At 40.5% G+C, this 27,356-nt stretch overlaps 2 protein-coding genes across 2 annotated transcripts; one reads left to right on the top strand and one right to left on the bottom strand.

The window, feature by feature from the left end:
• The first annotated feature begins 1,300 nt into the window (after positions 1 to 1,300).
• On the top strand, positions 1,301 to 19,204 carry LOC129365086 (ras association domain-containing protein 8). Its single transcript, XM_055038006.1, has 6 exons — positions 1,301 to 1,818; positions 10,340 to 10,543; positions 12,949 to 13,748; positions 13,854 to 14,051; positions 15,222 to 15,366; positions 17,448 to 19,204. The coding sequence occupies exons 2-6, from the start codon at positions 10,441 to 10,443 to the stop codon at positions 17,567 to 17,569; spliced, it is 1,368 nt and encodes a 455-aa protein (XP_054893981.1). The 5' UTR covers positions 1,301 to 1,818; positions 10,340 to 10,440; the 3' UTR covers positions 17,570 to 19,204.
• A 2,690-nt stretch (positions 19,205 to 21,894) lies between these two features.
• On the bottom strand, positions 21,895 to 26,839 carry bhlhe41 (basic helix-loop-helix family, member e41). Its single transcript, XM_055038018.1, has 5 exons — positions 26,563 to 26,839; positions 26,409 to 26,475; positions 26,172 to 26,279; positions 25,971 to 26,082; positions 21,895 to 25,755 (listed from the first exon to the last, which is right to left on the bottom strand). The coding sequence occupies exons 1-5, from the start codon at positions 26,622 to 26,624 to the stop codon at positions 24,839 to 24,841; spliced, it is 1,266 nt and encodes a 421-aa protein (XP_054893993.1). The 5' UTR covers positions 26,625 to 26,839; the 3' UTR covers positions 21,895 to 24,838.
• Between the last annotated feature and the right edge of the window lie 517 nt (positions 26,840 to 27,356).

Raw genomic sequence — 27,356 nt, 5'->3', positions numbered from 1 at the left:
TAGATCAAATAGCCACTTGTTTTAACCAAGGCATGTGTAGTGCCATCTCTAAATGCACATGTCGAACCTGGAAGCAGATGGGCCACAGCAGAAGCAGACCACCCCGAGTGCCACTGCTGTCCTTTTAGGACAAGAAACTAAGGCTATAATTTTCACAGGCTCAACAGAACATTAACATTCTTGAAAATTGTTGCCTACTGCAATTTATCTCAATTTCACCTCCAATATTCAAATGGTGGGGTCAGAATTTGGCATAAACAACCTGAAGGGATGGAGCCATTCTTCCTGATCCCAAATTATAGAGCAACATTATCTGCCTACCTGAGTACTGTTGCTGCCCAACATGTCCGCAGTGTATCTGTCTTCTAATGGCAACATCAAGCAGGAGGATGAAGCATGTCACAAAGCCCAAATCATCTCAAACCTGGTTTATTGAACATGACACTCACTGCACTCCAAAACAGTCTCCGGATCGCAGTCTGAAAGAGCCCCTTCGGGTTGTGGTGGGAGGGATGGTTTATATCATGGATGTCAAGCCAGCAAGTTTGTTGCAACTCTTTGAAACACTGAAAACAATAACATGCTTATGAAAATGTGTTTAATTTTTTTTGTAAAACGAATTTCTGTGACCTTTCCAATGCACACAGGGTGAAGAGTTGCTTGCCAGGAGCAAGTATACAGTCTTTATTCAATTATAGACGCTTGAAGTATTTCTTGCTCCCATATGATAAGCAACAGGGGGATTTGACCCGCAGTGAACTCAAGGATAATTGTACTGCTTGATGATTGCAAAATATTATGTTTGGCCAAGAAAAGTTAATAACATCTTGGATAATGAAAGAACTGATTAGAAAAGCAGATGTGAATCCACGGTTTTTTTTTCCATATTTATGTTGGAAGTGGAGTTTTTTTTTCTTCCTTCATTTGGAGACTTAAGGGGACCCTAACATGACGTCACGTTCCATATATGGTAATGATGGTTTTTTGTAGATCTTCTCAAAGTAACAAAAAAATCTAATCCTCGTACACACACATCAAATTTTGTTTTTTTTTTTACATATAAAGTAACTTTTATGCGTTTGCCCATTTTCATTTACTGTGTGGTGGTAAAATAATGACGCAGGACATCACCCTTAATCTTAAAGCGGCAGTGTCCGCATTTAATGAACATTAATTGGAAAAAAAAAAGCAATCAGAAACTGTTATGCTAAATAAGCGCGCGTTGCTTTGGATTCTGAATTACGCTGTTAGAAAATGAACCCAGTTTGTACGCAGTCAGGCTCGGTGAAGAATCTCCATCTGAGCATTTGAGCTCCGGATTCCTGGGAGTCTTTCTTTTTTTTAACCAGGGGGAAGATGTTCTGTTTAGATGTCCCGGTATGTGTAAAAGTTGAAGGCATCCTCCCCTTCGGAGTGTTATTGCAGCTTTAAAGGGTCCACAATGCCTTGCGGTGTCCCAGTTCTTCCAAGGCGATGTAGCTCTTTACCAGCAGGAGTAATGAAACAGGCAGAGGAGAGGCAGGAGAGAGAGGAGCGTTTTCCGCAGCTGAGCCCCAAGACCGCAGAGGACAAGCACAAACTTTCAGACAGCGGTCTGATCTCTGCTTTCATCCGGATTCATCCACGGCCTTCTTCTGTTTGTAAAACGTGATCTCCCCCTCTCTCCCTTCCTATTTTGTCGCATTTCCTTGGAAGTGATTTATTGGGAAATGGTGAAACGGGACACATTTTGCGGAATCCGCTCTTTTACCTGTGTTTTCTCCTCAAACTTCCCCTCGGAGGGGGAGAACTGAGCCGGATCTGCTTTGTATCTTGAAGGTAGGATTGCTTGATCGCTGCAGGCTGTTACCGTAGCTGAGCCAGTTTGTTGTAGTGTAAGGCGAAAATAGCGGAAACATTTCCATAGTGGGATACTTTTGCGACTCTCTGATCCAACTGCAGCCCGTTAACGCCATTAGAGGCTCGTCCAGCCTTCACATAACTACAGTCAGTAAATACTCTTGCATTTCGCCTGTCCTTGTGTTTAAGCGTTCAGCTGTAGTTCAACTAAAGATCTTTCTTCTCAGTTCTTTCAGCCCATCTGGAAATGTTATGAACTTTTCCGTCTTTGATAGTGACGGAGTCAGACAAAGAGCTGGTATGGTGAACACAATTATTCGCTAAAGTATTCACTTCCCTTTGTAGAAACGACAATTTAAATGTATTTTAACATGTATTAGATCAGTATACATATAGCACATAATTACAAGGGAAAATTATAATTATTATTGTTGTTATTTCCTTTGGAAATGAACATTGTTTTGCGTGCCTTTGTAACTGGACTTGACTGGACCGTACTAATTCTAAATATGCCTTGATTCGATGCATTTTATTGGTAAGGTCTGTTGTGTGGCTGGGAAGTAAACATCAGCCCCATCCTCTAACAGTTTCCATCAAAAATAAATCAGTTTTCCCAAAACCACTGAGGAAAAGCCTCAGTGGGCCACAGCATGATGCTGCCACCAACATGTGTCATTGTGGTCTTGGTGGACTAGAGGTGATTTGACGTGTTTGTTTTCAGTTCACTATCGAGCTGAGCTACCCCCACTCTTTCCAATGTTTAACTAGGACTTCTTATGGATTTATTTCAACGATGGCCTCTTTCTTGCCGTCTGCTTAATGCTCTTCTTGCCTGGTCTGTAAACCCTGATTTAGACTTCTTCACAATGTTATCCCTCACCAACAACTAAAAATACAATTGTTTTAAGCCTTGTGTTACATTATGAGTTATAAGGAAATGAGTAAAAAGAAAACACAGTTGCTCAACCAACAAAAGTGAATCTACATAGCCCATTTGCAGAACTGTTTACAAGTGTGTTTAGAACAAAGGGTGATGAATGCAAATGAACACCACACTTGAAATTTCTAAGTTTGTTTTTTATCTTAAGGGGTGTGAATAGTTTTTCAGTGTACCGTAGTTCATTCTATGTTGTAAGGTCGGTAAGGTAATTTTATTTATATAGCAGTGGTCAGTGGTCAGATCAAATTCCAAGTTTTAAAAAAAATATATATTATTATTTTACTGACAGCAGCTAAAAAGTAAATAAATGCATCCATCCCAGCTGTTCATCTCTGAATACGCGGCGCAAAGAAGTCGGCTCCAGATGATGTTTTACGAACCTCAGTAACTTGTAAAAGCTGGCCAGATGCCTCCCGCAGCCCTGCTGTGTTCCTGCCGCTCCTCTGCCCCGCTGCAGGAGCCTCCTGCCTGCCCCGGCTGCTCCCTCAAAGCTGCCTAGTGAGCAGTGAATATGGCAGGGGAACAAAGGCGGCATTATAGCTGGCTGAACGTGCCGTCCAGATGTTGGAGATCCTGCCAGGCCTGACCTCCCAAAATGGGGAGGAGGGGTACTTTAGCTCGTATTAGTTTAATATCAACCAGGCGGACGCAGAGAAAGGAGTTTGCAACTCCAGGGTGGGGGGGTGTTGAGGAGCTCAGAGGAGCTGTGGGTGTTGTGTGTAGCGTGACTGGATGTGGGTTTAATCCCAAAACTCCCCAGTCTTTAAAGTAGAGCTAAATAGTTCTAAGCTAGTGCTGGGCATTACTTATTCCCTTAAGTTTTTTTTTTTTTTTTTCGTCTTCTTCTTCAGTGCAGCTTTGGTGCTGCAGTTGAAACACTTTTAAAAGTTTTTGGCAGAAAATAAAAACATGTTGCATGCATGTCAGATCTGCTGAATAATTTAGTAAAAGTTTCATTCAGTGTTTCACCTTGCAGTTTAGCAACTAACATAAATGAGCATTGCAAGGAAATATGAAAGGGATCTTTCACAATATTCAAAATAAAGCACTTGAAAGTAGAGACAGATTGCTGTCGTTGCTTGGGGACATCAAGGATCCGGTGGCAGAACTGAACCCATAACGTTCTTATCTTGCTGTCATGGCCAGTTGCTTTCTGACAGTGCAGGAATGTATCCTCTTGTTTGTTATCAGTTCCCACCCTCCAGGATCAAGGCCTTCCTTCAGTCTCTACCATGCTCTGTCTGTTTCATTGTACACACACTAAGCTGGCATAGTTTGGAGAGAGAAACGCCTTACCTGAAGTCACAACTGGAAGATTCTTGATGCTTAACTTTAATCATGTCAAAGTGTCAGACTGTTTTGATAAAGTCTTCTTTCTTTTGGCTCACATTTTGTCACAACCAAAATGTTTAATCTATTTTATGTGCTTGAGCAACACAAAGTACAAAGGAAAATAGAAATCCACAATAAAGCGTGCAGCGCCTGCTTTTCTATGCAATTAAAGCTGCAAGTATTTTCTGATATTTCTGTGATGACATTTTTTCTCATTTTTCCTTTCAAAATACAGCAACATGATATATCTCTGGAGATAAATTGGATTTAGGTTTTGTCTATTCTTACGTGCAAATATGCATCGACCCGAGACGTTTTTCTAATGTGAAGGTTTTCTTGACGTTATATTTAACTAAATCCACCTGGTCATGAACCTTGACCAAGTTCCGTGTTGCTACATCAGAAAAGCTTTCATACAGGATGATGCTGCCACCACTTTGTTTCACTGTAGGGATAGCACATTCAACGTAATGTTCAGTGTTTATATTTTTGCCTTGCATTTTAATTAGCAAGTATTGTCTCTTGTAATCAGAGTACATTCCTCCTTATGTTTGGTGTGTCTCATGCATGACATGTCACAGACTTTACACCAAACGTCTTATGGCTTTCTTTCAACAATGGCTTTGTTGATAAAGGCCAAATTTGTTCAGATATCCAGTATCTAATATTTGTCCTGTCAAGGAGTCCTCCTACCTGGGCTTTGTTTAATCCTCTCCCTGCCTGGCCTCCCAAGACAGTCGTGTCTTGGGAGATTTTCAGTTGTGCCAAACTCCTTTAGTTGTGAGATTATGGATGGAACAACGCTGTTTGATGTTCAAAGGTTGGGATATTGTTTTTAAAGCACAACTCTGATTTAAAATTCTCACTGATCTGTCTGCCGTGTTCTCTGGTGGCGATGCTGTTTGTTTGCTAATGTTCTCTAACAAACCTGTGAAGTCTTTATAACGTACTTAACAACTATGTTTAAACTGTGGTTTAATTACACACAGGTGGATTTTGTTTACGAATTTGATGACTTTGGAATGTAATTAGTTGCACTGGGTTTTATTTGGGGGTGCCAGATTAAAGAGGTTTGAACTAGAGTCATTACTGTATTGTTTGTTATTATTACTGACACAATTGATTATAATTCACGATTAATTAAGATAAAACCTAATTGATGAATCTTGTGAACCGGAACAACTATTTGGGATTGTACTTTTGTTATTTGAGCTATCTTCTCTACTACTTACAGGAGACCTTCAAAATAAGATACCCTTCAAAAAAAGAGTGAAGTCTTCTAATAATATGTTGACCTGCTTTTAGTATGTCAGGCTTTTGCTGTGGCATAACTGCAATAAGAATCTCCAGGGTCATAACATGTTTTTCCATCCAGAGTTTATTTTTTCTAGTGTGATGGAAGAGTTGGTATTGCACAATGTCTTTTCTAGCACACCTCCAAAAGTCTCTGTGGTTTTAAGGTCTGGACATTGTGGTGCCCAATCATTGTGTGAAAATTATAACTCATGTTCCACTTGCACAATGCATCATCAGGGAAAAAGAAATACACTGATGAAATAACCTGGTTAGTATATTCAGCTGACCTCCTCACCAATTCACATACAAGCCATCGGCTTGTCTGATTGGCCTGTGCATAATTTTATGCACCTCTCTTCTTACCCTGATATGCCAATCTCTCTGGAGGAAGGTAAATCTGGACTCAAGAGACCAAATGATCTTCATCCGTTGCATCACCCTGGTTTCTGCTATCATTTTTGTGATCAAATATTTAAGTGATCGCCAATAACTAGCATTCAAGTGTTTTTTTGTTTTCTTTTACCAACCACATTTCTTCTGGAAAGATCTTAGCTCCCTAATAATTTAACAACTTTTTTATGATGGGTTGAACAGTTCTCAACCTATTTTTAGCAGCTATCTTTGTTTGATGCATGCTGACAGTTTAACCCTTCTGAAACAGATCAACATCTTTTCTTTGATGTAGTTGTTTAAAAATTGAGATGCTAATCTCTGCATCAGTTTAGTTTAAGCAACTTGCTGCCAGCTGAAATATAATGATCAATAATTAACCAATGGAAGGCTATGAACATTTTAGTTTCTTAAATCCAGGTGACTTAGTCGGACAGTGATGGCGCAATAAAGTTTGTGGCCGTAGTGTTGTACTCATAAAAAACCCTGGAAAAAGTTCAAGGAGTGTGAAAACATTTACAGGACACTGTGCAATATTTGCTCCTAGTTTTTAATCCCATAAATTAGACATATTTGTGTAGTCTCAGCACATGTTGGATATTTGGAAGAGCGGAAGAGCTTTCTGCCACCGGTGCCTAAACAATAAAACCGCCGTCTGGCTCTGATTGCTCGCAGAGATCCATTTTACAACAGAGCTGCTGCCAATTACAGCTCAGTAAAAATTGCTTGTAATTACATGTTGCTGTACTCGGTGCACAGTTTGACTTAAAGTTTGGTAACCAACAGAGAGGAGGGGTTCAGGCATTATTGTGATGTTGCTCAAGTCTGTGAGAAATATCCTTCTGCTTCTAATTAAACAGCAGTGTTGGGGACTTTTAGGAATCAGGAACCTTTTGCTCTGAATTAGTCTGACTGTGCTACTTGGTGTTCCAGTTAATTAAAGGGAAGAATTTTCTACACTGAGTTGTGCGGCTATATTGTCCTCTGTTTTGGGTGAACAATGGTCAGTGAATGTGGACAGGAAGTGGAACAGAATGCATTTGTGAGGCAGCAAATGTTAGAAGGCTGGTGGTTTCCTGTGAGATCGTTTTGCTCAAGCCTTTTTTTATTCGATGTAATGAATGAATGCACATTTTGTTTTCGTCCAACACGCCGACTCTCGGCGAACAGGATTCAAACACATTTCAGAAATCTGTGGTGTTTTCTGGTTCAGGATCAGAATATTTGTATTTCTAGAGTTTATTCTGCTAAAAGAGCCATCCTTCCATTTATTTGTAACTCCATTAGTCCCTCCATTCATTCGTCCATGTCCATTATTCCCCTGACCCATCTAGCTGTCTCTTCGTCCATCTTGTTATCATCTATACCTCCATCCATCTGTATGTCTAACCATCCACCCTGCTGTGTATCCACTCAATGGTATTTAGATTCAATATGTAAAGCCTGACCACTGTACAATATCTGCCATAAATGTATAGTAAAGGACGAAGGACTGAGATATTTTGTGTAAGAACCCAGAGCAAAGTCCTAACCTGCACAATGCAGGCAAGCTGTGACGCTTGACTGCTTGTAAATTCAACAAATGCATTGTAGCGCTCAGTAACTAGACTTTTTCCCTTTTTGTGTCAGTGACTGAGGGTATATTAGTTGCATTGATCCACCCACGGGAGCATATGGTAGAATGTTTACACCAGCAGCCAGCTGAAGCCTTTTCTCTGCCAGCTTGGTATGCTCCTGTAGATCTGGAGAGTTGTCATCAGCAGCCGGGGAAGCAGGCTGCTTGGTGCTGCTCACACACTTTTCTTCTCAGTGAGGAATGCAGGTCCAATCATTATTACTCAACACTAGACTGTAACAAATGAGAACAGACACTCAAATCATCTGGATTTGATGTTTGGCAGAAGTTTGTCATCTCAGCTGAGCTTTAATAGAAATCCAAATGCTCATCTGCCTCGTGGAATGCTTTTCTGGCAAAATGCAGACTGCACAAATCAGGAGGCGGGCAGCCCCCCTGCTGCTCTGACGGGCCAACAAAATAGAGCTTACAGAGCCCAGGATGGCACTGTGCCCTGCACTGCTGCGCCTGTATCATTAGTTAGGTTTTCTGGGCTAATATTAAGAAATACAACATGAACGAAGGGAGCTCTGAGTCTGAGCTGCAGCTTTTTAAATTATGTAACTCAAAATGTAGTGTCTTTTTGGAAATGATTGCAACATTTTAACATTTTGTCATGTTGCAACCAGGAATATCAGTGTATGTTTTCTGATAAATCAGAGTAGCAGAATTGTGAAGTTTAAGAACAATGATACGTAGCCATTTCATCTATTACAAAATAAAATGGAAAGTGTTACACGCATCTTTCAGTCGTCTTTACTCTGATACCTCTAAATAAATATCTGTTCCTTCAGAACTGGATTTCAGAATAAAGTCCATCTGTGTGTAATTTTATCTTAGATTAAATCCAGCTCTACTATGAGTGCCTTAAATATTTGTTGGAAAACATAAGTCAATTAATGGAGACCAAGAAATAGATCAAATGGGTCTGAAAGTTGTTGAGAAGTTTAGGGCAGGATTAGGTTATAAAACAATATTTTAAGCTTTGGGCATCTGACTGAGTGAGAACTGCAATCCGTCATCTTAAAAAGGAAAAACTATGACAAATGCCAACCCACAAACCATGACCGTTCACCTGAACTGACAGATTGGGCAAGAAAAACTGAGAAGCAGCCAATATGTCCTGGAGAAGCTGCAGAGATCCACAGGAGGAGGGAGATTCCTTTGAGAAGTAAACTGTTAGTCATATATTCCAAAAATCTGGCCTCTCAATGGGTAGAATCAGTTATGTTTGTTAAAAAAAAAACAAGCCACAGGAAGTCCCAGTTGAACCATATGGAGGTCACAGCAAACATGAAGAGGACAGTTATCTGGATAGATGACACCAAAACACAACTTTTGGACCTATTTGTGACAGAAAATTAAGTCTGCACATCACCCTAAATGCACCAACGACACAGTGAAACATGAGTTGACAGTATCATGCTGTGGGAATGCTTTTCCTCCAGAGGGGCAAGAAAACCAGTCAGAGCTTATAGAAATAATGGATGTAGCAAGATGCACTCACACCTAAAATGAAATGGTTGAGATTGCAAAAAATATACATGCATTCAGATGGCCTAGTCAAAGTCCAGACCTAAATCCAACTGAGAATCTGTGGAAGCGAAGGAAAGTTGTTCAGAGGTACTAATTATGTTGGTGTATCACCTAAAATCTCGATATATTATTTTAAAAATACTCAAGCAGTTGTGTTATTTCCATACCCTCCCCATCAGCTGAGCTGTAGTTCCCTCTTTACTTCAGGTCCAGTACTATTACTGATTTTGAAATTGCTTTTCAAAAAGAGGGGGAAAAAGGTTTGATTCATAGAACACAAAGATTTCCCTGTTTGCTTGACTGCTGGTGTTTTCCAGCTCCTTTTCATCCTTCAGTGCTTCAGTGCCATTTAAGGGCTGTCTGAAAAGAAGGACAAAGGCCCTTTCTGACCAGCTGTGTGTGTGCCAAGAATAGAGCGTGCAGGCGACACTCCAGTACCTGCAAATATGAAGCAGAGTTTTGATGTTTTTGTACAAAAATGAGATTCTCTGAACAGAAACACAGTTTTGATTAAATTTATCAAACGATCAGGCAAGCGGTTTTTCTTCCTGGAGACATTTTTTTTAGATGCATTTTTATTGTTTCTCAAAAAGTAGATTTCAATTATTTAGTCCAACTCCAGTTGTTTGTCCTTCTTTGCAGCCTTGAAGGGCTGCATGGGGTTTGAAATCCATGTAAAAAGAAAAGAAATTAGTTGGGGTATGGAGACCGACTGGACTGAATGACTTTGTGAATGTGGACAGGGAATACCTGAACTGGGGGAGGTGTAATTGGGAGGGCTGGTGGACAAAGGGTCCTTTTCACACAGCCGTGTAGGTGAGATTCATAGAGAGGGATTCCGATGGGCCTTTCATTCTGACCCGACGTACTGTCCTTGAACAGCATGTTGAAGAATTCCTGCCAGTAATTATCCACATCTCCATACCTGCTTTGTGAATCCATGAAGAACAATTTAAAAAGCAGTGATTATGTTAAAATATTATTGATTTTCTTCTTAGATACTTCCCATATTTTAATCCCATTCACATCCTGTCCTTTCTGAGGTGATGTTTCTGTCATCCCTGCCTCAATCTAATACTCAATACAAAAGCAGGAACTGGCCTTGGGAATGTCTGCTGGCAGATTCTTCCTGTGCCCCCAACAGTCATGTACCTATTCATAGAGAGGAACAAAACAACACTGTTAAGGCCAGGTGGCCAGGCATGCCTGGAGTACATTCTCTGCTTGGACTCTCTTACATGTTAAAATTTTCTCCTGTTGTGTTCTTTGTAGATGTGAAATTTTTGCTGCTTTACTACAAACAGGCGGCTCGGTCACAAGCTCTGAAACGTTGGCAGTACTACTGCATCGTGACTAACCGCTTCCTGTTTTCTCCTTTGTTTCCTACACAGTACATTAGAAAGAGGGATTTCCTGCAAACTGCCATCATTCCAGCCTTGAATAATGTTGGGGGCCACACACCATAAAGGCCCCGCTCACTTCTGACCCCAAAATGGAGCTGAAGGTCTGGGTAGATGGCGTTCAGAGGGTTGTGTGCGGGGTCACAGAAGCAACCACCTGCCAGGAAGTGGTGATTGCTCTCGCCCAGGCTATAGGTAAATATTTCTTATTTGATTTACATTGTTTCTTAGAGGTTTTATTTTATTTGATTGACTTTCAGAATTTTACGAGGTCTTATAAAATATTTTTTTAGTTAGAAAACTTTATAAAATAAAAAAAGAAGTCAAATAAAAGCAGTAGAGAAGTTTTTACATTTCCCAGTTGTGGGACAGTGAAGAAATGTCGATTCCGTTGCACATTTCTGTACACTATCCACATTGGCATTGTGATTGTCAAAGACTTAACTCGATCCAGCTCAATTCCTGAAATGGGATTTCAGGCTCCACAAACATTCATGTTGGAACCCTGCGGTTCTAATCTTTTGGCCTGTAGTGTGTTTTTCAGTGTGCAGACCAGGTCACAAAACACAGAGGATGAACGGATAGCAACAGCCTATTCAGCCTTTTTATCAGCAGCATCTATATCATGATTTATGCACTTGCAGTTTAATTCTCAAGCATGTTTTCAGACTTTGAAACTCTTATTGTGCCTCATATTACAAGCATAATTTTGGTTATAGTCACATTTTTGAACTCTTTCTAATCACCATTCCATCTTTGTTGCACATTTGGTCTCATTTTCTGTCCACCTAATGTTTACGAGGTTAACAATACAATCTGTTGTTTAAGTCAGCAAACATACAGTTACTGGTGGTGCAGATAGGGACAAATATGAAATGAGTAAATATTTGTTTAGTGGATGAAAATTTGGCATTTCCTGTGTAATGTCAATTTGCGTGTTTGTTGAATAATGTGACATTTTGTTGAATCTGAAATCACCAAAAAGTGAACTGATTTCTGATGAGAAAGAATTTTTCTTTTGAATTTCAAAATAATTTGGAGTTGTTTCACAAAATAATAATTATAAGATGAAGATTTAAAAAAGTAAGACATTCATATTTCAAAATTAAAACCTTTGTTGTTTTGAGAAAATGTGACAAATGATACATTATCTTGAGATAATTGCGTTGAAAGGATGCTTTCACTCAGCTTCCAAATACGTTTTGCTAATCTTTCTGAGCCACAAATTTAATCAGTTTAAGAAAAGCTATCAAGTTCAGAAAAACCTTGACCCTTATAGTTGAGTGTGAGAGTTGGAAAACTCACACAACTTGTGTGCGACTGTGCTTCTTTCCATTGATAAATATTCTCCAATAATTATAGTAAGTTTCTCTAAAATGCCAAACTGTTGCTTTTAGACCGAGAAAGAGGCCCTGATGATGTAAGCACCTGTCATCTCTCAAGCCTTCATTTTAGGCTTCTGCTGAGAAATGGTGGGCCATAATCAGGGGCTACATTGGTGCTTTCTTGGCTTTACGCACCCCGCTTTTCCATATGGCTGCTGCAAAAATGGGGGCACTTGAGCAGAATGTATTGACATCACTTCCCACTAAGCGCAGGAGGAGGAAGGAAAGTCTGACTCATCCCCTTCGTATCCTGCCAAACTATGAAAGCAGCACTTCTCTCTGAGCCCCCTCCTCTGCCTTCCAAAGTTCCCCACACATACACCACGCTAACAGATCAATCGTAATATTGATTTTGCACTTTGACGTTTATCGAGCATTTCTGTGTATGCACTTTTGTAGGGTTTTATTGTCAAACGTGAAAGAAATCTATGTTATAATCGATAAACAAAATGGGAAAGGCTGTTGAAGTGCTGAAACTGCAGAAAACCTTTTACTCTACAGATTTATATTTGTTAAATTTTCTATTTTAAAAAGTATTCATGTCCCCATTAAACCACAAACTTCAGCATAAGTCGTTCATTCTTCACTTAGAGCAGAGTGGCAAAGTGGAAAGAAGTTGATGCATCGTTTTCAAAATAAAATTTACAAGTAAAATTTGCAAAGCTTTATTTCAGATTGGATGAGGGTCCATAAAAAGCAACTTTATTTGGATTAGATCCTAAATAAGATTAATATGTTTTAACACATCCATCTTTCCATCCATTTTCTTACACCCTTGTCCCCTGCGGGGTCGGGAGGTGCTGATGCCCAACTCCGGCACCAGTTCCAGCCCGGGAGACGGGCTCACCCTGGACAGGTCGCAAGTCTGTCGAAGGGCAACACAGCAGAGACAGACAGGACAAACAACCATGCACACACACTCTCACACCTAGGAAGAATTTAGAGAGACCAATTAACCTGACAGTCATGTTTTTGGACTGTGGGAGGAAACTGGAGTACCCGGAGAGAACCCACGCATGCAGAAAGACCACAGCCTGGGAATCGAACCCAGGACCTTCTTGCTGCAAGGCAACAGTGCTACCAACTTTGCCACTGTGAAATTATTCTCTCCATTTTCATCAAGACAGTTTTCATCATTCCTGTTCAGCTTTGTGTTCAATGCATTGTAATGTCATTTCTAACATTGCATTATTTTAATGTGCCTCTTGTGTTCAGGTCGCACTGGGAGGTATACTTTAGTTGAGAAATGGCGGGACACAGAGCGCCACTTAGCCCCTCATGAGAGCCCAGTGGCCTCTCTGAATACCTGGGGTCAGTACGCTGGCGACGTTCAGCTGATCCTTCATCGTACAGGCCCTTCGCTCACTGAACGACCCCCGTCAGAGGGCCCCCCACTTAGAGGTCCTGAACGTGGCCTCCATCGTCAGAGTTTGCCTCCTCTTGCAAAGCTCCGTTACCCCAACGATGGTTCTCTTCACCGCCGTGAACCGCGCCGGAAGTCTCTGACCTTCACCGGTGCGCCTCGGAGCCTGAGGGAAATTCTGAGCGGAGGCCGGATCGGGGATGCCGAGGGGAAGCGGAGGTTACTTTTGGGAAACGGGGGGATTCACCACCATGCGGGGCCGGCCTTTGGCACGGCTCCCCCGGGCCTGTGGACCTGTCGCATGGAAGATTTGGTCAGACTGGTCAGTCTGCAAAGAGAGACTCTGAACGTGCTGGAGAAGAAGCTGGAAGCGTACGAGGCCGAGCTCCAGGCCTGGTCCGAGGGCCGAGGGGGGCGAGGGGCTGGGGGCGCTGCAGATCTGGGTAGAGGTGGAGGGCTGTTGGAGGAGATCCTGAGGCTTGAGAAGCACCTTAGGAAGAATGAGGTGGAAATGGAAGAGGAAGAGTTTTGGGCCACTGAGCTACAGATCGAGATAGAGAGCGAGAGGCAGCTGGAGGAAAGACTGCAGGAGCTGCGTGGACGACTGCAAGGCTGCGAGATGGAAATTAAAGAAAAACTCACAATGTTAAAGGTATTTTTATCTATCGGAAGATTTTATCTGTAAATTGAAAGAAAATGGATTGTAAATGTGGGTTTGTTTTTATTTTCTGCATTGCTATTTTCTTTTGCTTGTCAGGGGGTAGAAGCAGGTGTTGAGGAGGAGAAGTTGCAGAGAGAGCGGCAGGAGACCCAATGGGTCAGTGAAGCTGAGGCACGGGCTCAGGTCCTCCGGGTCAAGGCGGAGTTGAAGGCCCAAGAGAGACAGGCCATCCAGCTGGAGAGCAGTTGCAGGGCTGTGGACAGATCACTTGGACAAAGCAGTAAGAAACTCCAGGTGAGTTTTTCTAATTTGGTAACCAGTTAGTGTTTTTTTTTTTTTTTAAATACTGCTAAATGTTCACTTATATCATCCTTTGTCCCTCTCTCCCTCTATTAATCATTTTTTTGCTTCATGACGTGAAATGGTGCACTAGTCCAGAAATTTTGCAGGTCTCCAGTAAGTCACACTGCGAGAGCTCAGGAATATAAAAACTTGAGAGCAGCTTTAGAGCCTCAGAATCATTCCGGAAAGGACCGACAGAGATATCAGCTCAACAGAGAAGAGAAATCAAGTTACTGGTTTAATGCTTTCATTATTGGAGCTGGACTCCAAGAAGACAGAGATGATGTGAGACAGACCCAGCTGTTAAATCACTTGGATAAACAGACCACAATAAGACGCCTGTTGGAAGGTTGTCACTCCAAATGGCTACAGAATATCTGAGTTATCTGCCCCTCATTCAAGGGTTGTAAATAATTTTAATTTATCTATTTCAGTTTAAGTTCTTGAAGCCTTCAGAAAGTTTTTCTTGAGTGCCATCTTGCAGCATCTTAAATTTGTGCACCTTTTTGCTTCTTTCATAGATTTATTTAATTTTTCAGTTTAATTAGTTTTTTTCTTGGAAAGTGGACATTTAGGCAGATTGGGGTTAAACAGATTTCAATTTTGGCAACTGTACCAAAGTAAGTAGAAAACTTAAGTGGCCAGAGCCAAAAAAACACAAAGATAAACACAAAGTTTTAATTTTGTTTCTTTTTTTTTTACTTTTCCAAGTTGCTAAGTTGACATTCCAAAAATTTTCGTCAAGCTAGAAAATACCTCTGGACCACTGCTGCTGTGTTTTGTTTCTCTGCTCTGACCACTCTAACCCCTGATGGCTCACACTGAGCCGGGTTCTTCTCCACTGCTGAAACTCGCTCGCTTTGAAGGAGGGATTGCTGGAAAACCAACAACTTGATGCAATCTGCTTAGAGAGAATTGAAATCTCTGGTACTTGAGCCAATAAAAGATGCTTTTGGTAATTAAATGCCACTTTTGCACAATAACTGTGCTATAAACGTTCTGCGAAAATCATTCGAAATCAGTGACACAGATATTGAGCTTGTAGTTATGGGTAGAAGTCTCCGATTGAAATTGTCTTTGGTTCTCTGCACTGTGTCGTCATTTTCCTTGCTGCCGTTTCAGGACATGCAGCAGGAGCTGGAGCAGCTGACCAAGGAGCTGCGGCAGGTGAACCTGCAGCAGTTCATCCAGCAGACTGGAACCAAGGTCACGGTGCTGCCCGCTGAACCAATGGAGGAGGACTGTGCAAACAGCTGCTCTGGTTCAGGTAATGAAACGTGTCTTCAGTGTTACTGAAAGCCTTTTTCAGAAAACTATGAAACGCTCAATGAGATGAAGTGACAGTGCAGTGTGATCTGACCTGACGCAGCTGGTTTTAGAATAACGGTGCTCCTTGATTTAAAAAGACATTGTGTGTTGCATGTAAAAATTATGACAAAGTTCAGAGGGAGTGTTGGAAAATTGTTTCGTCCATCAAGGTGCACTTTGTTCTGTGGCCACAGTTCTTGACAACCTGCTGAGAGAAAATGACTCAGTTCTGTCTTGCATCTCTGTGCGTCAGTATGTGAAAGGAGAAAATAGCTGTATAGAAAAGTACATGCAGTACGGCTCTTTGTTGCTGTGTAAGTGGTGGTTCTGAAAAGCTGCAGCAGCTCTGCCGCCTTGTAAATTACCAGCAGAGAGCGGATGCTCCTCAGGAGAGCAATGCACCACGAGAGGGAAGCGAAGGTTGTTTCTTCAAAACCGTACAATGACTCGGTAATTTGTGAAACTTTTTTTTATGTCTGGGCTGAAGAAAAACATACTTTCTTGGCAGAAAAGCTAAACTATGCTTTTAAAAAGTTTGTGCAAGGAGGAGGATTGGCCCTTGTCGAAACAGACGTTGAGGTTTACTTTAGGGCTCCCTGCTGATTTGTTAGACCTGATGTTGCATATTCCACACAAGCCAAATTGACTAATGCACTAATTATACTCATACTACATAAAACTTTCTGAGCTAACTCAACAGTTTTTGCTACTTCCATATTGGCTGAGAAAAACAGCCTGTGAATTGAACCAGTCATATTATTCTCATTCTGTTGTAAGCTCATTTTTGTTTATTTTTTTATAGATCAGAAAGGCTGAATAAAATCACAGTTGAAATGAAATCTAACGAAATAAAGGCTATAGTTCTTAATGTAACCATCCAGGGATTGATCGCCTACCTTGAGACCTTTGGTGGAAGTCTTCCCCCCTCTTCTCTCTGACCATGTCCTGTATTGTGACTGTCAGGAAAGGCCACTAATGTCAAACAAATCCTTAGAAGAAGAAAGACTATATATGAAGTATATATTAACTGTTTACTCACCAGTTAACAGTAAACTGACTACATATGATTGAGCTTGACCAATAGAAGAGGAAAGTGAGTGGTGCTATGGTGGATGTCTAGACCATAAACGAGGCTCGATGCCTCGTTAAATCCTCAGTTGGCTTTTGTGAGCAGTAGATACAAACACACTGAGTTAAGCTTTTTATTTCTAAACACACCTTGGATCATTACTGTGTTCATTATATGCGCTTAACTTATTCACAGACATGTTAAAGGCAATTACAAAGATAGCACTGTTATTGTGTACATTTTTGGAGGTGAATTCATTATATTGAATATAATGCAGTTTTTTTCAAATGGGCAAAAGTACACAGAGAAAGTAAATGTATAAAAGGCTTATAGATTTACAAATATATTACCCATTAATGTTTTTTTGGATCCCTTTAAATCTAAACTGTTAAAATAATCTGGACCAGGATGTTTTTTCCATCTAGTTTTTCTGCTTCTTTTATAAAACTGTTGATGTGGGATTCTACATGACACGCTCACTGTTATTCTTTCCATTATGCAAATTAATAAGTGCTTGATTATCCTCTAATAACCTTGCATAGAAGTGTTAGCATGATGAATTTTCTTTGTGCCATAAAATTGACTTCACTCCTTTTGCAAAGCTCAGCCTTGCCCCCTGGTGGCTCCAAAGAAGGAGTGTATAACATCATGTGCTTTTTTTTTTTCCCTTGAAATTTTCTGACAAATTTGTAAGGCATTGACAGAAATTACTGTCTTTCATATGTATTTTAAAGGAAACTGTATTAGAAATAATAGGTGGTTAAGAAACAAATGAGTCAAATTGTCAACCTTATGATTGTCGAGTGGAATATTTGTCACTTTTATGAGTTCTTTAAAGCATTTTCTTGTGTCGTTGTGTGAAAGTTTGCTAAATTTTGACGTGCACCATCTCAATGCTGAATAAGAAAACACTGCTCAATTAAAAGCTGAAGTGCAGTCTTATATTTTTCTGTTGCTTGTTTCCTGCTCAGATTTGGCGGCGCTGACTGGCTCTCTGAAGCGTCCTATGTCCACCCAGCCTGTGTCCAGCCACCTCCGCGTTCTTGCCAACCCTCTTAGCTCTGGCCTGAACCCAGAGGGGATCTACGTCTGACCCCAGGACTGACTCTAGGCAGGACATCTCTGCAGCTCAAGACTATGCATTCTTTGTTTTTAAACCTGAAGAGGTGTCCTATAGTGTGAAGTGTAAAGATGCGGTAAACATACAATCTCGGAATGGAAATAATTGAGCGCTTAATGAAAGAAAACACCAGTTGGCAGATATGGTCAGGAAAAAAACCCCACCTCACCCTACCGACTGGTGCACCCATGTTTTCCATTTCTCTCTGAAACATCAGGCTGTTGTGGACCTCCTCCATCAGCATATCCACTTATTGTACTTTCACTTTACTACCTGCTGAATGATTTATATTCATCTTTTTGCCTTTTAGAAAGCGACCATGAGAATCTTTGTATATGTATGTTTTTCTCTCCAGCAAAATGTCTGGTTCTTATTGAAGTGAAGGATCCACTTGTTTGTAGTAGAACTGTGAACAATCCCTCCCTGTGCTCTGTTGGTTCAAGTTAAAACTATGCACAAATGGTTCATATTTTTGTTACTGAATGTTTATGTGTGTACTTACCAAAATGAAGGCTTACTGTAGATGTTTGTACTCTTTAGCTTTATTCAGTGAGTGCATTTTATTCTGAAGTTGTGCATTCCTGCAGTAATGGCTGCATATTAAACCAGTGTTAATTCTCCTTTTTAGCTGTATTTTTTTGTTGTTCAATCACAACAAACAAAATATATATATTTTTTTTGTTTGTTTGTTTGTTTTGAATGTATTTTATGCTTGTTTATCTTATGGATTGTGTGTGGCCAAAGATTGAGCTTGTTGCATGATTGTGCTGGTGGCCATCTTTGAATGTGCAGAGAGTTCTCAAAGCCGATTGGTCGACCTGGCAGTGGTAGTCATAAAGTGGACAGTTGCAGCTATGACATGAAGTAAGAGTGTGAGTATGTAATTAAAATGGCTTGTGTGCATTTGTCTGCATGCATGCACACATAGTGTGGAATTTTAAAGGTTTGAAGCACTTGTTAAATCATGAAAAATGAATGTTTGTCTGCATATATGACAGCGATTCAAGAAATTTGCCTATGTGCAAGTGCAGAAAAGCCAAGTTATGAAGCTTCACTTAGATTGTAGATAAGCTGCTAAACACATCAAAGTGCCTTATCCTCATATTGTTAATGGTGTTTTCCAGATACAGCATAGAGGAGGTGTTGTGGAGGGCGTTGTTGGAAAAATCATCAGTTGAGATCAAGACAACTGTAGAATTCAGTGCTTGTATGCAACGTGAGCAGAAGAAACTACAACCTTTCTTTCAGTGTTTTGTAGGAATGTCAAACTAATCAAGAAGGATCTGTACTTTGTCACTGTATTGTTACCGTAATACCACATGCAACTGTTATGTTCCTAATCGTTTTTCCTTTTTGTTTTTTTACTTGCAACACGTGTACTGTAATTTGGATCAGAACTTTCACATTGTTGTGGTCACTGTTTACAACTTCATATCTTCTTGAGCTCTAATAAGATGTCAACTTTAAATAACTTGTTTCGTTTTTCTTGCCTTAATCTACTGCAGATTGTGGCCAGTTGTGTATGGCTGTAACAGAATGCAGATATGACATGGATTGCATGGTTCAATAAACCATCTGAATAAAATCATGTGTAACTGGTGTTTGCTGGAACTATCTATGACTAAGGACATAATACATTCATTAATTAATTAAACTAGAATACACTTTTTGTTTTCAAATTTAAGAAGGAAAGTAGCACTATGGTGACAGATATTAAACCACAAAGACTTCTGATCAAGTGGATCTAGGAAGGGTTATGGGGACTTTTCCAAACAATTGCATAGCATTGTACAGAGGGGGAAATTAATTTATCATATCAGGTGATATGGTGATAGACAGTACAATGCTCATAGAGGTTAACCAACAACATATCTTAAGCTCTATAAGCCTTATATAGTATATTAAATTGTAAAGACTGAAAAAGGATGACTTGTTTGGAGAAGTTGAAGGAGAAAGTTCATTCTTTCTTAAAAAGAACATTGGAGTTAGACTGAAGTTTGAAAAGTTGCATCTGGATGAGTCTCGATACTTTTTGAATAATGTCCTTTAAGTTGTTCAGGCCACAGTGGAGAGATTTTCACCCAAATGCACAGAACCATTTTGACTGGAAGTAAGAAACATATCAGCACAAATACCTCATGCTGACTGTCAAGTTTGTTGGTGGAAGGTTGATGATTTTCACTGGTTTACCTCGACAAGTTAAAGTCTACTGACTGAAACTGACTGACTGAAATGCTGTAAATACAAGAACAAAATAGTTAGCTCTAGATCAAAAGCTATTGTGTGATTGGTCAGAAACTCGAAGTGGGTGTGGTTACCACACCACTGAGGTACTTCAATGTTTTGCTGTAAAAAGTGGTTCTTTGAGTTTTTGAACCATGAACTTCAATCTTCATGCATAACTTTCTCATTTTAATTCAAGTATTTTAGAAAAAGAAGAATCACAGAATGGGATCTATTGTGTGTTTAAATTATTTTAGAAACTGGTAGACACCAGACCAAAGGCCTGAGAACTGAGAGGTGATCTACTTTCTTTCTTCTCACTACTCCACTGATTGACCAGAGCAAGAGTTCAAGCTTTTGACCAACAGAGGGAGACATTTCCATAGGAATAATAGTTTGCAATTATTAAACCAAGAGAGGGATTTCCAGAATAAATGTCTGAAGTTTTGATAATTGCAAGAGACATGTCTATCTATAAGTAATACAAGTAAATAAAAAGCTCAAAAGCATAATGAATAACAATGGAAATAATCAAAAATCTCATCTACTGGTAACAGCACCATACATTGGTGTTTTTTTTTTTTTTTTTGTAAATAGCAGCTTGTTTTGCCTGAGTTACAACTGATGAGTCCTTTCTGTTTCTTCTGATATTCGTCTGGACTGAGCAGCACCAACTCTAAGGGCATCACTAGACTTTCTCACCTGAACTGGTCATAAGCCAAGTAGCTATTATAAGATATGAATGACTGTTTCCTTATTTACATCATTTGAACTGTTAAACTCTAACAATCTGACAATGTGACAATCATCTGAATTGACTTCCTGACCTTCTCACCCAATTCTGACACCTTCTATAAAAATGAGGTGCAAACTGACACCTTTTTAAAGTCATCTAACTCAACCGGTAAATGATGTCAGTCCATTCAATCTCAGTACAAATCCAGCTGTTCTGTGAACCAGAGGTTAGAGCTTTGTTAGAGAATCATTAGTGGAAAAAATGGTATGGAGACCAAGGAACACAGCAGACAGGGCAGAGAAGAAGGTGTAAAACAATATTCCAAGAGTGTAGAACAACTGCAAACCTATAAAAAAAAGCATTAGCATTCCTCTAAACTGACAGCCTGGAGAAGGAGAGCATTAATGAGAAAAGTCACAAAGACGTCCCAAAAACTAGGGCTGCAGCGATTCACTGTTCAGGTGAGAAAATCAGTAGTTAGGAAAAGTATCAGTAATGCACTCTACAAATATGGTCTATGGAAAAATGGTAAGACAAAAGAAATAAAGAAAGAGTCTGTAGTCTAATGAGCACACCATTGAGCCCACAGTAAACATGTGGAAAAATGCTCCAATTAGATGAGATTGCTGCACGACCTTTTAACCCACATCTGACCAAATATTTTAATTTTGCTCAGCAGGGCTCAACAAAATGAAAATGTGATATTTTATGTGGTTTTTATAACTTCACAGAAAACCCAATGATGTTGTATTTATCTAGAAATATGTAGGAAAACATAATCAAAGGCCAAACAAAATGAAAATCCACCAACTTGATGTTTGTGGGATTTTAGTGAGAAGTGTGGGGTAGAGAATGAAAATAAACTTAAGGCAATCATGAATAATTTCCTCAACAAAAAAAAGAAGCCTTGTTCCATATTAAAAGTATCTGACTTATTTGGGAAAAAACACAGATGAGAAATGGGGTCAAGTAACCACTCAAAATGTATGAAAAGAATAATTATGAACCCATTAATAAAAGGAGCAAAAGAATTGTCTTGATCTTGCATAAGGTTTGTGACAAGCTGGGAGGAGGCCTCTTGTTTTTCCGTCAGATTGCACAGACTGAGCCTTTCATGTGTTAGGGTTAAACCTTTTTTGTTTAAACCTTTAGTTTACTGTAAATTCTTCTGCTGGGGAGATGATAGTTCAAACCCACTTTGTCTGCCGAACTTTCATTACTATCCTTGGTTTTGGACAGATTAACGACAGAACATAAAACTGCTCAGTGTTCATTGGTATAGCCTCGTTTTACCTCTAAGACCATGAAGAGTTCGAGGACAAGAAAAAGATGACCCTGGTAAAGTTTCATTTTTGATATTTATTTTACAACTCATCAGCAATAATTTAGAACAGCATACGTGTAAAGCGCCAACGAAAAGTGCAACAGTTGTTCAGGAAAATCTTTAAAAAAAGAAGAAAAAATCTAGAGACTTCTACAACAATGACAAAACATGTATACTTTATGGGATATTGCAAAAAACTATGTACAACAAATACACATGCCACTTGTAAAGTTGTTAAGAGCTTTGAGGCAAAAACAACTAAGCAAAACCTACAAACGCATTGAAATGTTTGTGAAGCACAATAAGGTTTGTGCCTCTAGTGTGAAACCTTTTTAAAAAAAAAAAAGACCAGAACAATATTACACTTGCAGGTATTGGTAAAAATAGAAAACAGGAGCTAAAAAAGTTCTTAACATGGCAATGACCACAGTTTTTCTCCCATGTTCACATAATGATTGCCTGAAGCTTAGAGCAGGTTTTTCAAATTTCATTTTCCCATGAAATAGCTTGAAACAAAAACTGGGAAAAATTATCAGCCAGCACTTTACAGCATGAAATGAATACAAACTAAACTGGATCCTTTTGAAAGAGAAACCTAAACACAACAAAGAACTACAGTGATCGACTTTCTGAATGATAAGGTGACTGAAGGGATTAAAAGCTGAAAAAAGTGCACTTAACGTCTCATCCTACATGGAATATTGGGAAAATACAGGTACATTCAATAACAAAGATCTATAAGGTGCTATCCTACAATGTTTCCTGGAGGTACAGGAGGTCACTACAATATTCTGGTCAAGAATATCCTTGAGAGTCTCATCTTCCAATTATTCTGACAGATTTGTGAACTTTTTTCCAACAGCACTGGCGTTCAAAAGAAACATTTAAGATGAGGTTCAGCAAATCAGGCTCATCTTCCTGCCCTGTTCCCAAAACAAAAGTTGAGTATTAAAAGTGATCTGTAGCTTTTGTGTGCATGTTGGGACCCACTCAGGTATTTTCAGGACGAGCCAGTTAATTTTCCTCTCAACTAGCCTCATGCAACATTGGAGTGAGGTAATGAGGACTATGCATCTTCTCCAGATCCCTGTAGCTCACATTTACATTTCAGGCTAATATTTACAACCAGAGTTTGCCTGATTTTTGTTTGTTTGTTTTAATTCATAAGACGAGGTAAGTTTCAGCTCCCACATCTGCAAGGGGTGCCACCATGAGGGTCCTGGGGAGGCAAAGGTAGTGGCGACAAATTTTCAAGCCAAACAGCCTTATTTCCACACTGAAGTCTCTCTTTTGGTTTTAGTGTGTGAACAAAAGATTATTAGAGCCACCCCTCCACGCTTCCACCCCATTTCAAAACTTTCTAGAGGCACCCATAGAAAGTGCCTCTAGAATTATGAGGAGTATATCATTGTTTGGGACATAGTGAAATGGTGACTTAAATTTTTGACACCAATACTGCCTGTCAAAATATTTTGTCAGAGAATTTAAAAAAAAACATAAAATAACTGCATCACAACACAGCCGTGAAGTGTCAATCATTGTCGATAGTCATTCAGATTGTTTGAAACAAGCAGAAGTGCAAAAGGCACACAAAATTACAACCGTATGGAAGCCCAATCCCACCACTTTCAGAAAAAATAGGCTATGATACATCATAACTTTGAGTTTCAGGCATGATTTTTGCTATGCAAGTCATAACTTTACTATAATTTCAACCTTTAATGTTACAATTATAACACTCAATTGTCATATTTATAAGTTATAGAATACATTTGTATGATGTAAAACCGTCTCTATATATTTGGGAGGAAAAAATATGACTTAAACCCAGAATTTCTCAAAACCAAGATTAAAAGACATTATTATAATTTTTAACAAGAATTAGGACTTAAGAGACATTCTGCCTTTAGATATTTTATTAGGCAAAATTTTAAAATAAAACGATCGATTGTCATAACTTTAAATCTCAGAATTTGTAATTAGGACTTCCAAAGTTAAAACCTGATCTCATAGTTTCAATTTAGAAAGAAAAAGATCGAAAGTTATTCTTTCATATTTCTAACAGTAAAAGTCATGACTATTACTTTGAAAGTCCAAATTCTGACTTTGTGTCTAGTGTGTTTACATTTGAAAGTGAAATAATAAACTTTCATTTAATTTTTCAAAACACACAAAGTCAAAACATTAACATCCAATGAAAGAATTAACACTTGATATCTCAAAATTTGTTCTTCCAAATTGAAATTATGGCTTCAGATTACAATAATGACTCTGTAGTTTATGTAGATTATATTCAAAACCCACATAACTGTGTGTTTATTTTAGTTTTTTGGGGGAGGCGGGGATTGAAAGTCAAAAATGTGACTTCAATTCTTATAGTTTTGACTTTGGAAGTGAAACTTGTGACACAAAGTCGGAACTTTAAGTTTCATAGTTCTAACGTTAAGTCAAAATATATGTTCTTCTTTCATAAACGACTTTAAATTGTACACATATATATGTGTGTGTGTGGGTGTGTGTGCATGTATGACAATGAATCTTGAAATTATAGTCTATATAAACCTGTCCTTGCATGGTCTCCAGTTCAGCAGGACCATATCTAAGAGAATTGGGCTGTTGGGGAAAGCCAGAGTACCCAGAGAGAACCAACCCCTCTTTGGGGAGAACATGCAAACTCCATGCAAAAACAGCAGAAGCTGGCATTGAACCCGGGTTGCAGCAAGACAGCAGCGTTATCAAGAGCCACTTATGATATTGTATCTAATAGATTTAAAGTTTCAACTCATATTTATGGTGTACCTGTTCCATTTTATACTTTCAAATGGCAGATTTGAGCTTCCACACAAATGTCCCCTGCTGCCCCAAGATATTGTATACATGAGAACTTCCCCGTTTTAAAACTAGCCTAAATAATAATAAAAAATGTAAATACAGAAACTCAGAGAGGTACACAGACATATTAGCTCGTTGGACAGGCAGAAAGCTGCTCCTGTGAGCTGTTCTTGCTGTCTGGGGACGTGTCATCTACGTCACCCTCTCCGTCGTCACTCGCGGGAGTTTCCTCGTGCTCCTCAGGTGAGCTCGCGTCGGCCTCGCGTGACCCGCTGTCATCTTGAAGCTGGGAGTCTTTGGGCTGCGCGGTGGCTCCGAGGTGCGCAGACAGGCCGGGAAATGCGGCCGCCGCTGCCGCGGCCGCCGCTGCTGACGCGTGTGCGGGATACAGCCAGGGAAACGGGGACGCCAGGGCTGCCGCTGCGGGGTACATGTACTTTTCAATGTTGCTTTTGTCGAAAAAAGGCATATAGGGCGCCGCGGCTGACGGGTTGATGAAGTAGAAAGGCATGCAAATCGGTGTCTGCTGTCCCACACCGCTTAATCCCATCAGAGAATTCATGAACGCCACGTCTGGTCTGGACGGGTCCCCGTTCCCTGACCAGCACATCTTAGTTTTTTTAGCCGCTCTGTCATCTCCAAACTCCTGCTTGATCTTCACCGCCTTGTTGCGCTCACACTCTTTGTCTTTGCCGTCGCTCTTTTCCGCCTCCCCGCCGTATCCGCTGTCCGTGTCTGTATCGTTCTCGTTAAGTTCCCCGCCCTGGGTCCTCTGGATGACCGGGACGCAGTTGGTTTGACATTCGGGCTTCTGTGCGTCCTGCGCGTCCCCGGCGGGCAGCTGATGCTGGAGCGGCGGTGCGTCCGGCTGAAACTGCGCCAGGACCTTGTGAAGGTGGTTGATGAGCTGCGCGCATCTCTGCTCTCTGGCGGTCCAGTTCTCCGCTTGGCTCAGGTACTGCAGAACCTCTTTGGCGCAGGTCTGGAAACCTGAGTGGAACGCATTCAGATCTGTGTGGATGGGAGGTTTCAATGAGCGGTCTCCTGCGGGGGAAGACAAACAAACAAACAAAATACCAAGTTGAAAGACTGTCACGACATTTAGAAAGCCACATCAAGAAGTTTGTCAAGTTTTGTTCTAGTTTCTTAGGGGAGCTCCTCTAATGAGATGATTAAGCATATAGCTTTTTCCAACAAAAAAAAAATACCTCGCTTATCTTTAAATGTTTACCACCTAACCAGTGCCATGCGTCCCTTACCATTCTGCAGGGAGATGATCTTCTGGTGCTGCTGCTCGGTGACAGCAGTCAGTGCGTTCAGATGCTTCAGCGTTAACTCCAGCACCACCGCTTTCTCCAAATGACCGAGCGTCTGTTAGAAACAAAGAATTTTAGTGGAATCCGCAAATTTCAGAGCGCGTCAAAACTTTTTTTTTTATCAATACAGTGTCCGGGTCTCACCGAGAGCTTCAGATGTTCGGGCAGTAGATCCTTCAGCTGCCCGATACATTCGTTAATTCTGTCTCTCCTCTTCTTCTCTATGAGCCGGTGCGGTAACTTGTACGCATCCTGCTGACAGACATGGCGATGAAGTTCAAATGTAACAGTTTTCCTTCTGCCTTAATAAGTTTAAATATTAACCAAGTGGTTTTTCATGTAACTTGAGAGTCATGAATGGTGTAATTAAACAGCGCGTACCTTCCCACCGTCCTCTCGCTTTATGCCTCGTTTCGATTTGCACATGTAAAGCGGAGGGAAATCCATCCTGAAGTGTAAAGAAAAGTGCAGCAGTTAAACAGGTTGTACCGATTTTTTTTAAATTACTTTGAGTTTTTCCAAAAGCTTTTCTTACCCCAGGAAATCCGCGTGCTCCATGAACTGCCTGTCCTGTAAGTGCGGTATTCTTTCATCCATCACTTGTCCGTACAGAGCTTCTCTTTTCTAGTTCTGAAGGGAAGGAGTGGGGGAGATGTTTTGTTGCTCGGCGGCTCAAACCCGGATGGCTGAAGGAGACGGTGCGCAGAGTGTGTCCTCCAGCGGAGCTGCGTTTCAGACTGATGTCTGGAGAGAGAAGCCGGAGCTGCCACTTTGCAAAAAAACCGCTCCGCTCTGCTGTCAGGGCGCACGCGCGCCGCTGGCTGGGAACAGCTTCCGTCTCACGTGTAGGCTGCACCAGCGCAAAGTCCAGTAATTACTACACCGCGCGCGCGCTTGCCTGCGTGCGTGCGCGCAAGCGCGCGCGCGCGCGTGTATGTGTGTGTGTGTGGGTGTGTGTGTGTGTGTGTGTGTTTGAGGACTGCAACAGCAGTTAATTGTGTCGCTCTTCCTGCAGCGATCCAGTGCGCGCCGCTGCGACCTGCCTCCTGAAACGTGATTCATGCGCAAAATGCATGAATGCAGGTGAGAGGGAGAGCTTCTGGAAGTGGATCAAGTGTTTTTCTCTCTTTCTTATTTCGCGCCCAGCACTGTCGCCTGCTCCAACTTTACAGCTCGCGTTTATACAGCACTGATTTATGAACTGATTATTTGGATGTTTCAGTTTGAGAACTTGCTTTGAAAGCCCGAATTAAACAAGTAGTCCTCAGAAAATCTCAATATTGTTGACTACTTTGATAAATATATATTAATCCACAATATCCATTAAAG

Source organism: Poeciliopsis prolifica, unplaced genomic scaffold (assembly GCF_027474105.1).
Source record: "Poeciliopsis prolifica strain line A6 unplaced genomic scaffold, Auburn_PproV2 SCAFFOLD001, whole genome shotgun sequence".
Classification (NCBI taxonomy): Eukaryota; Metazoa; Chordata; class Actinopteri; order Cyprinodontiformes; family Poeciliidae; genus Poeciliopsis; species Poeciliopsis prolifica.
This window is presented reverse-complemented; position numbering and strand designations above follow the sequence as displayed.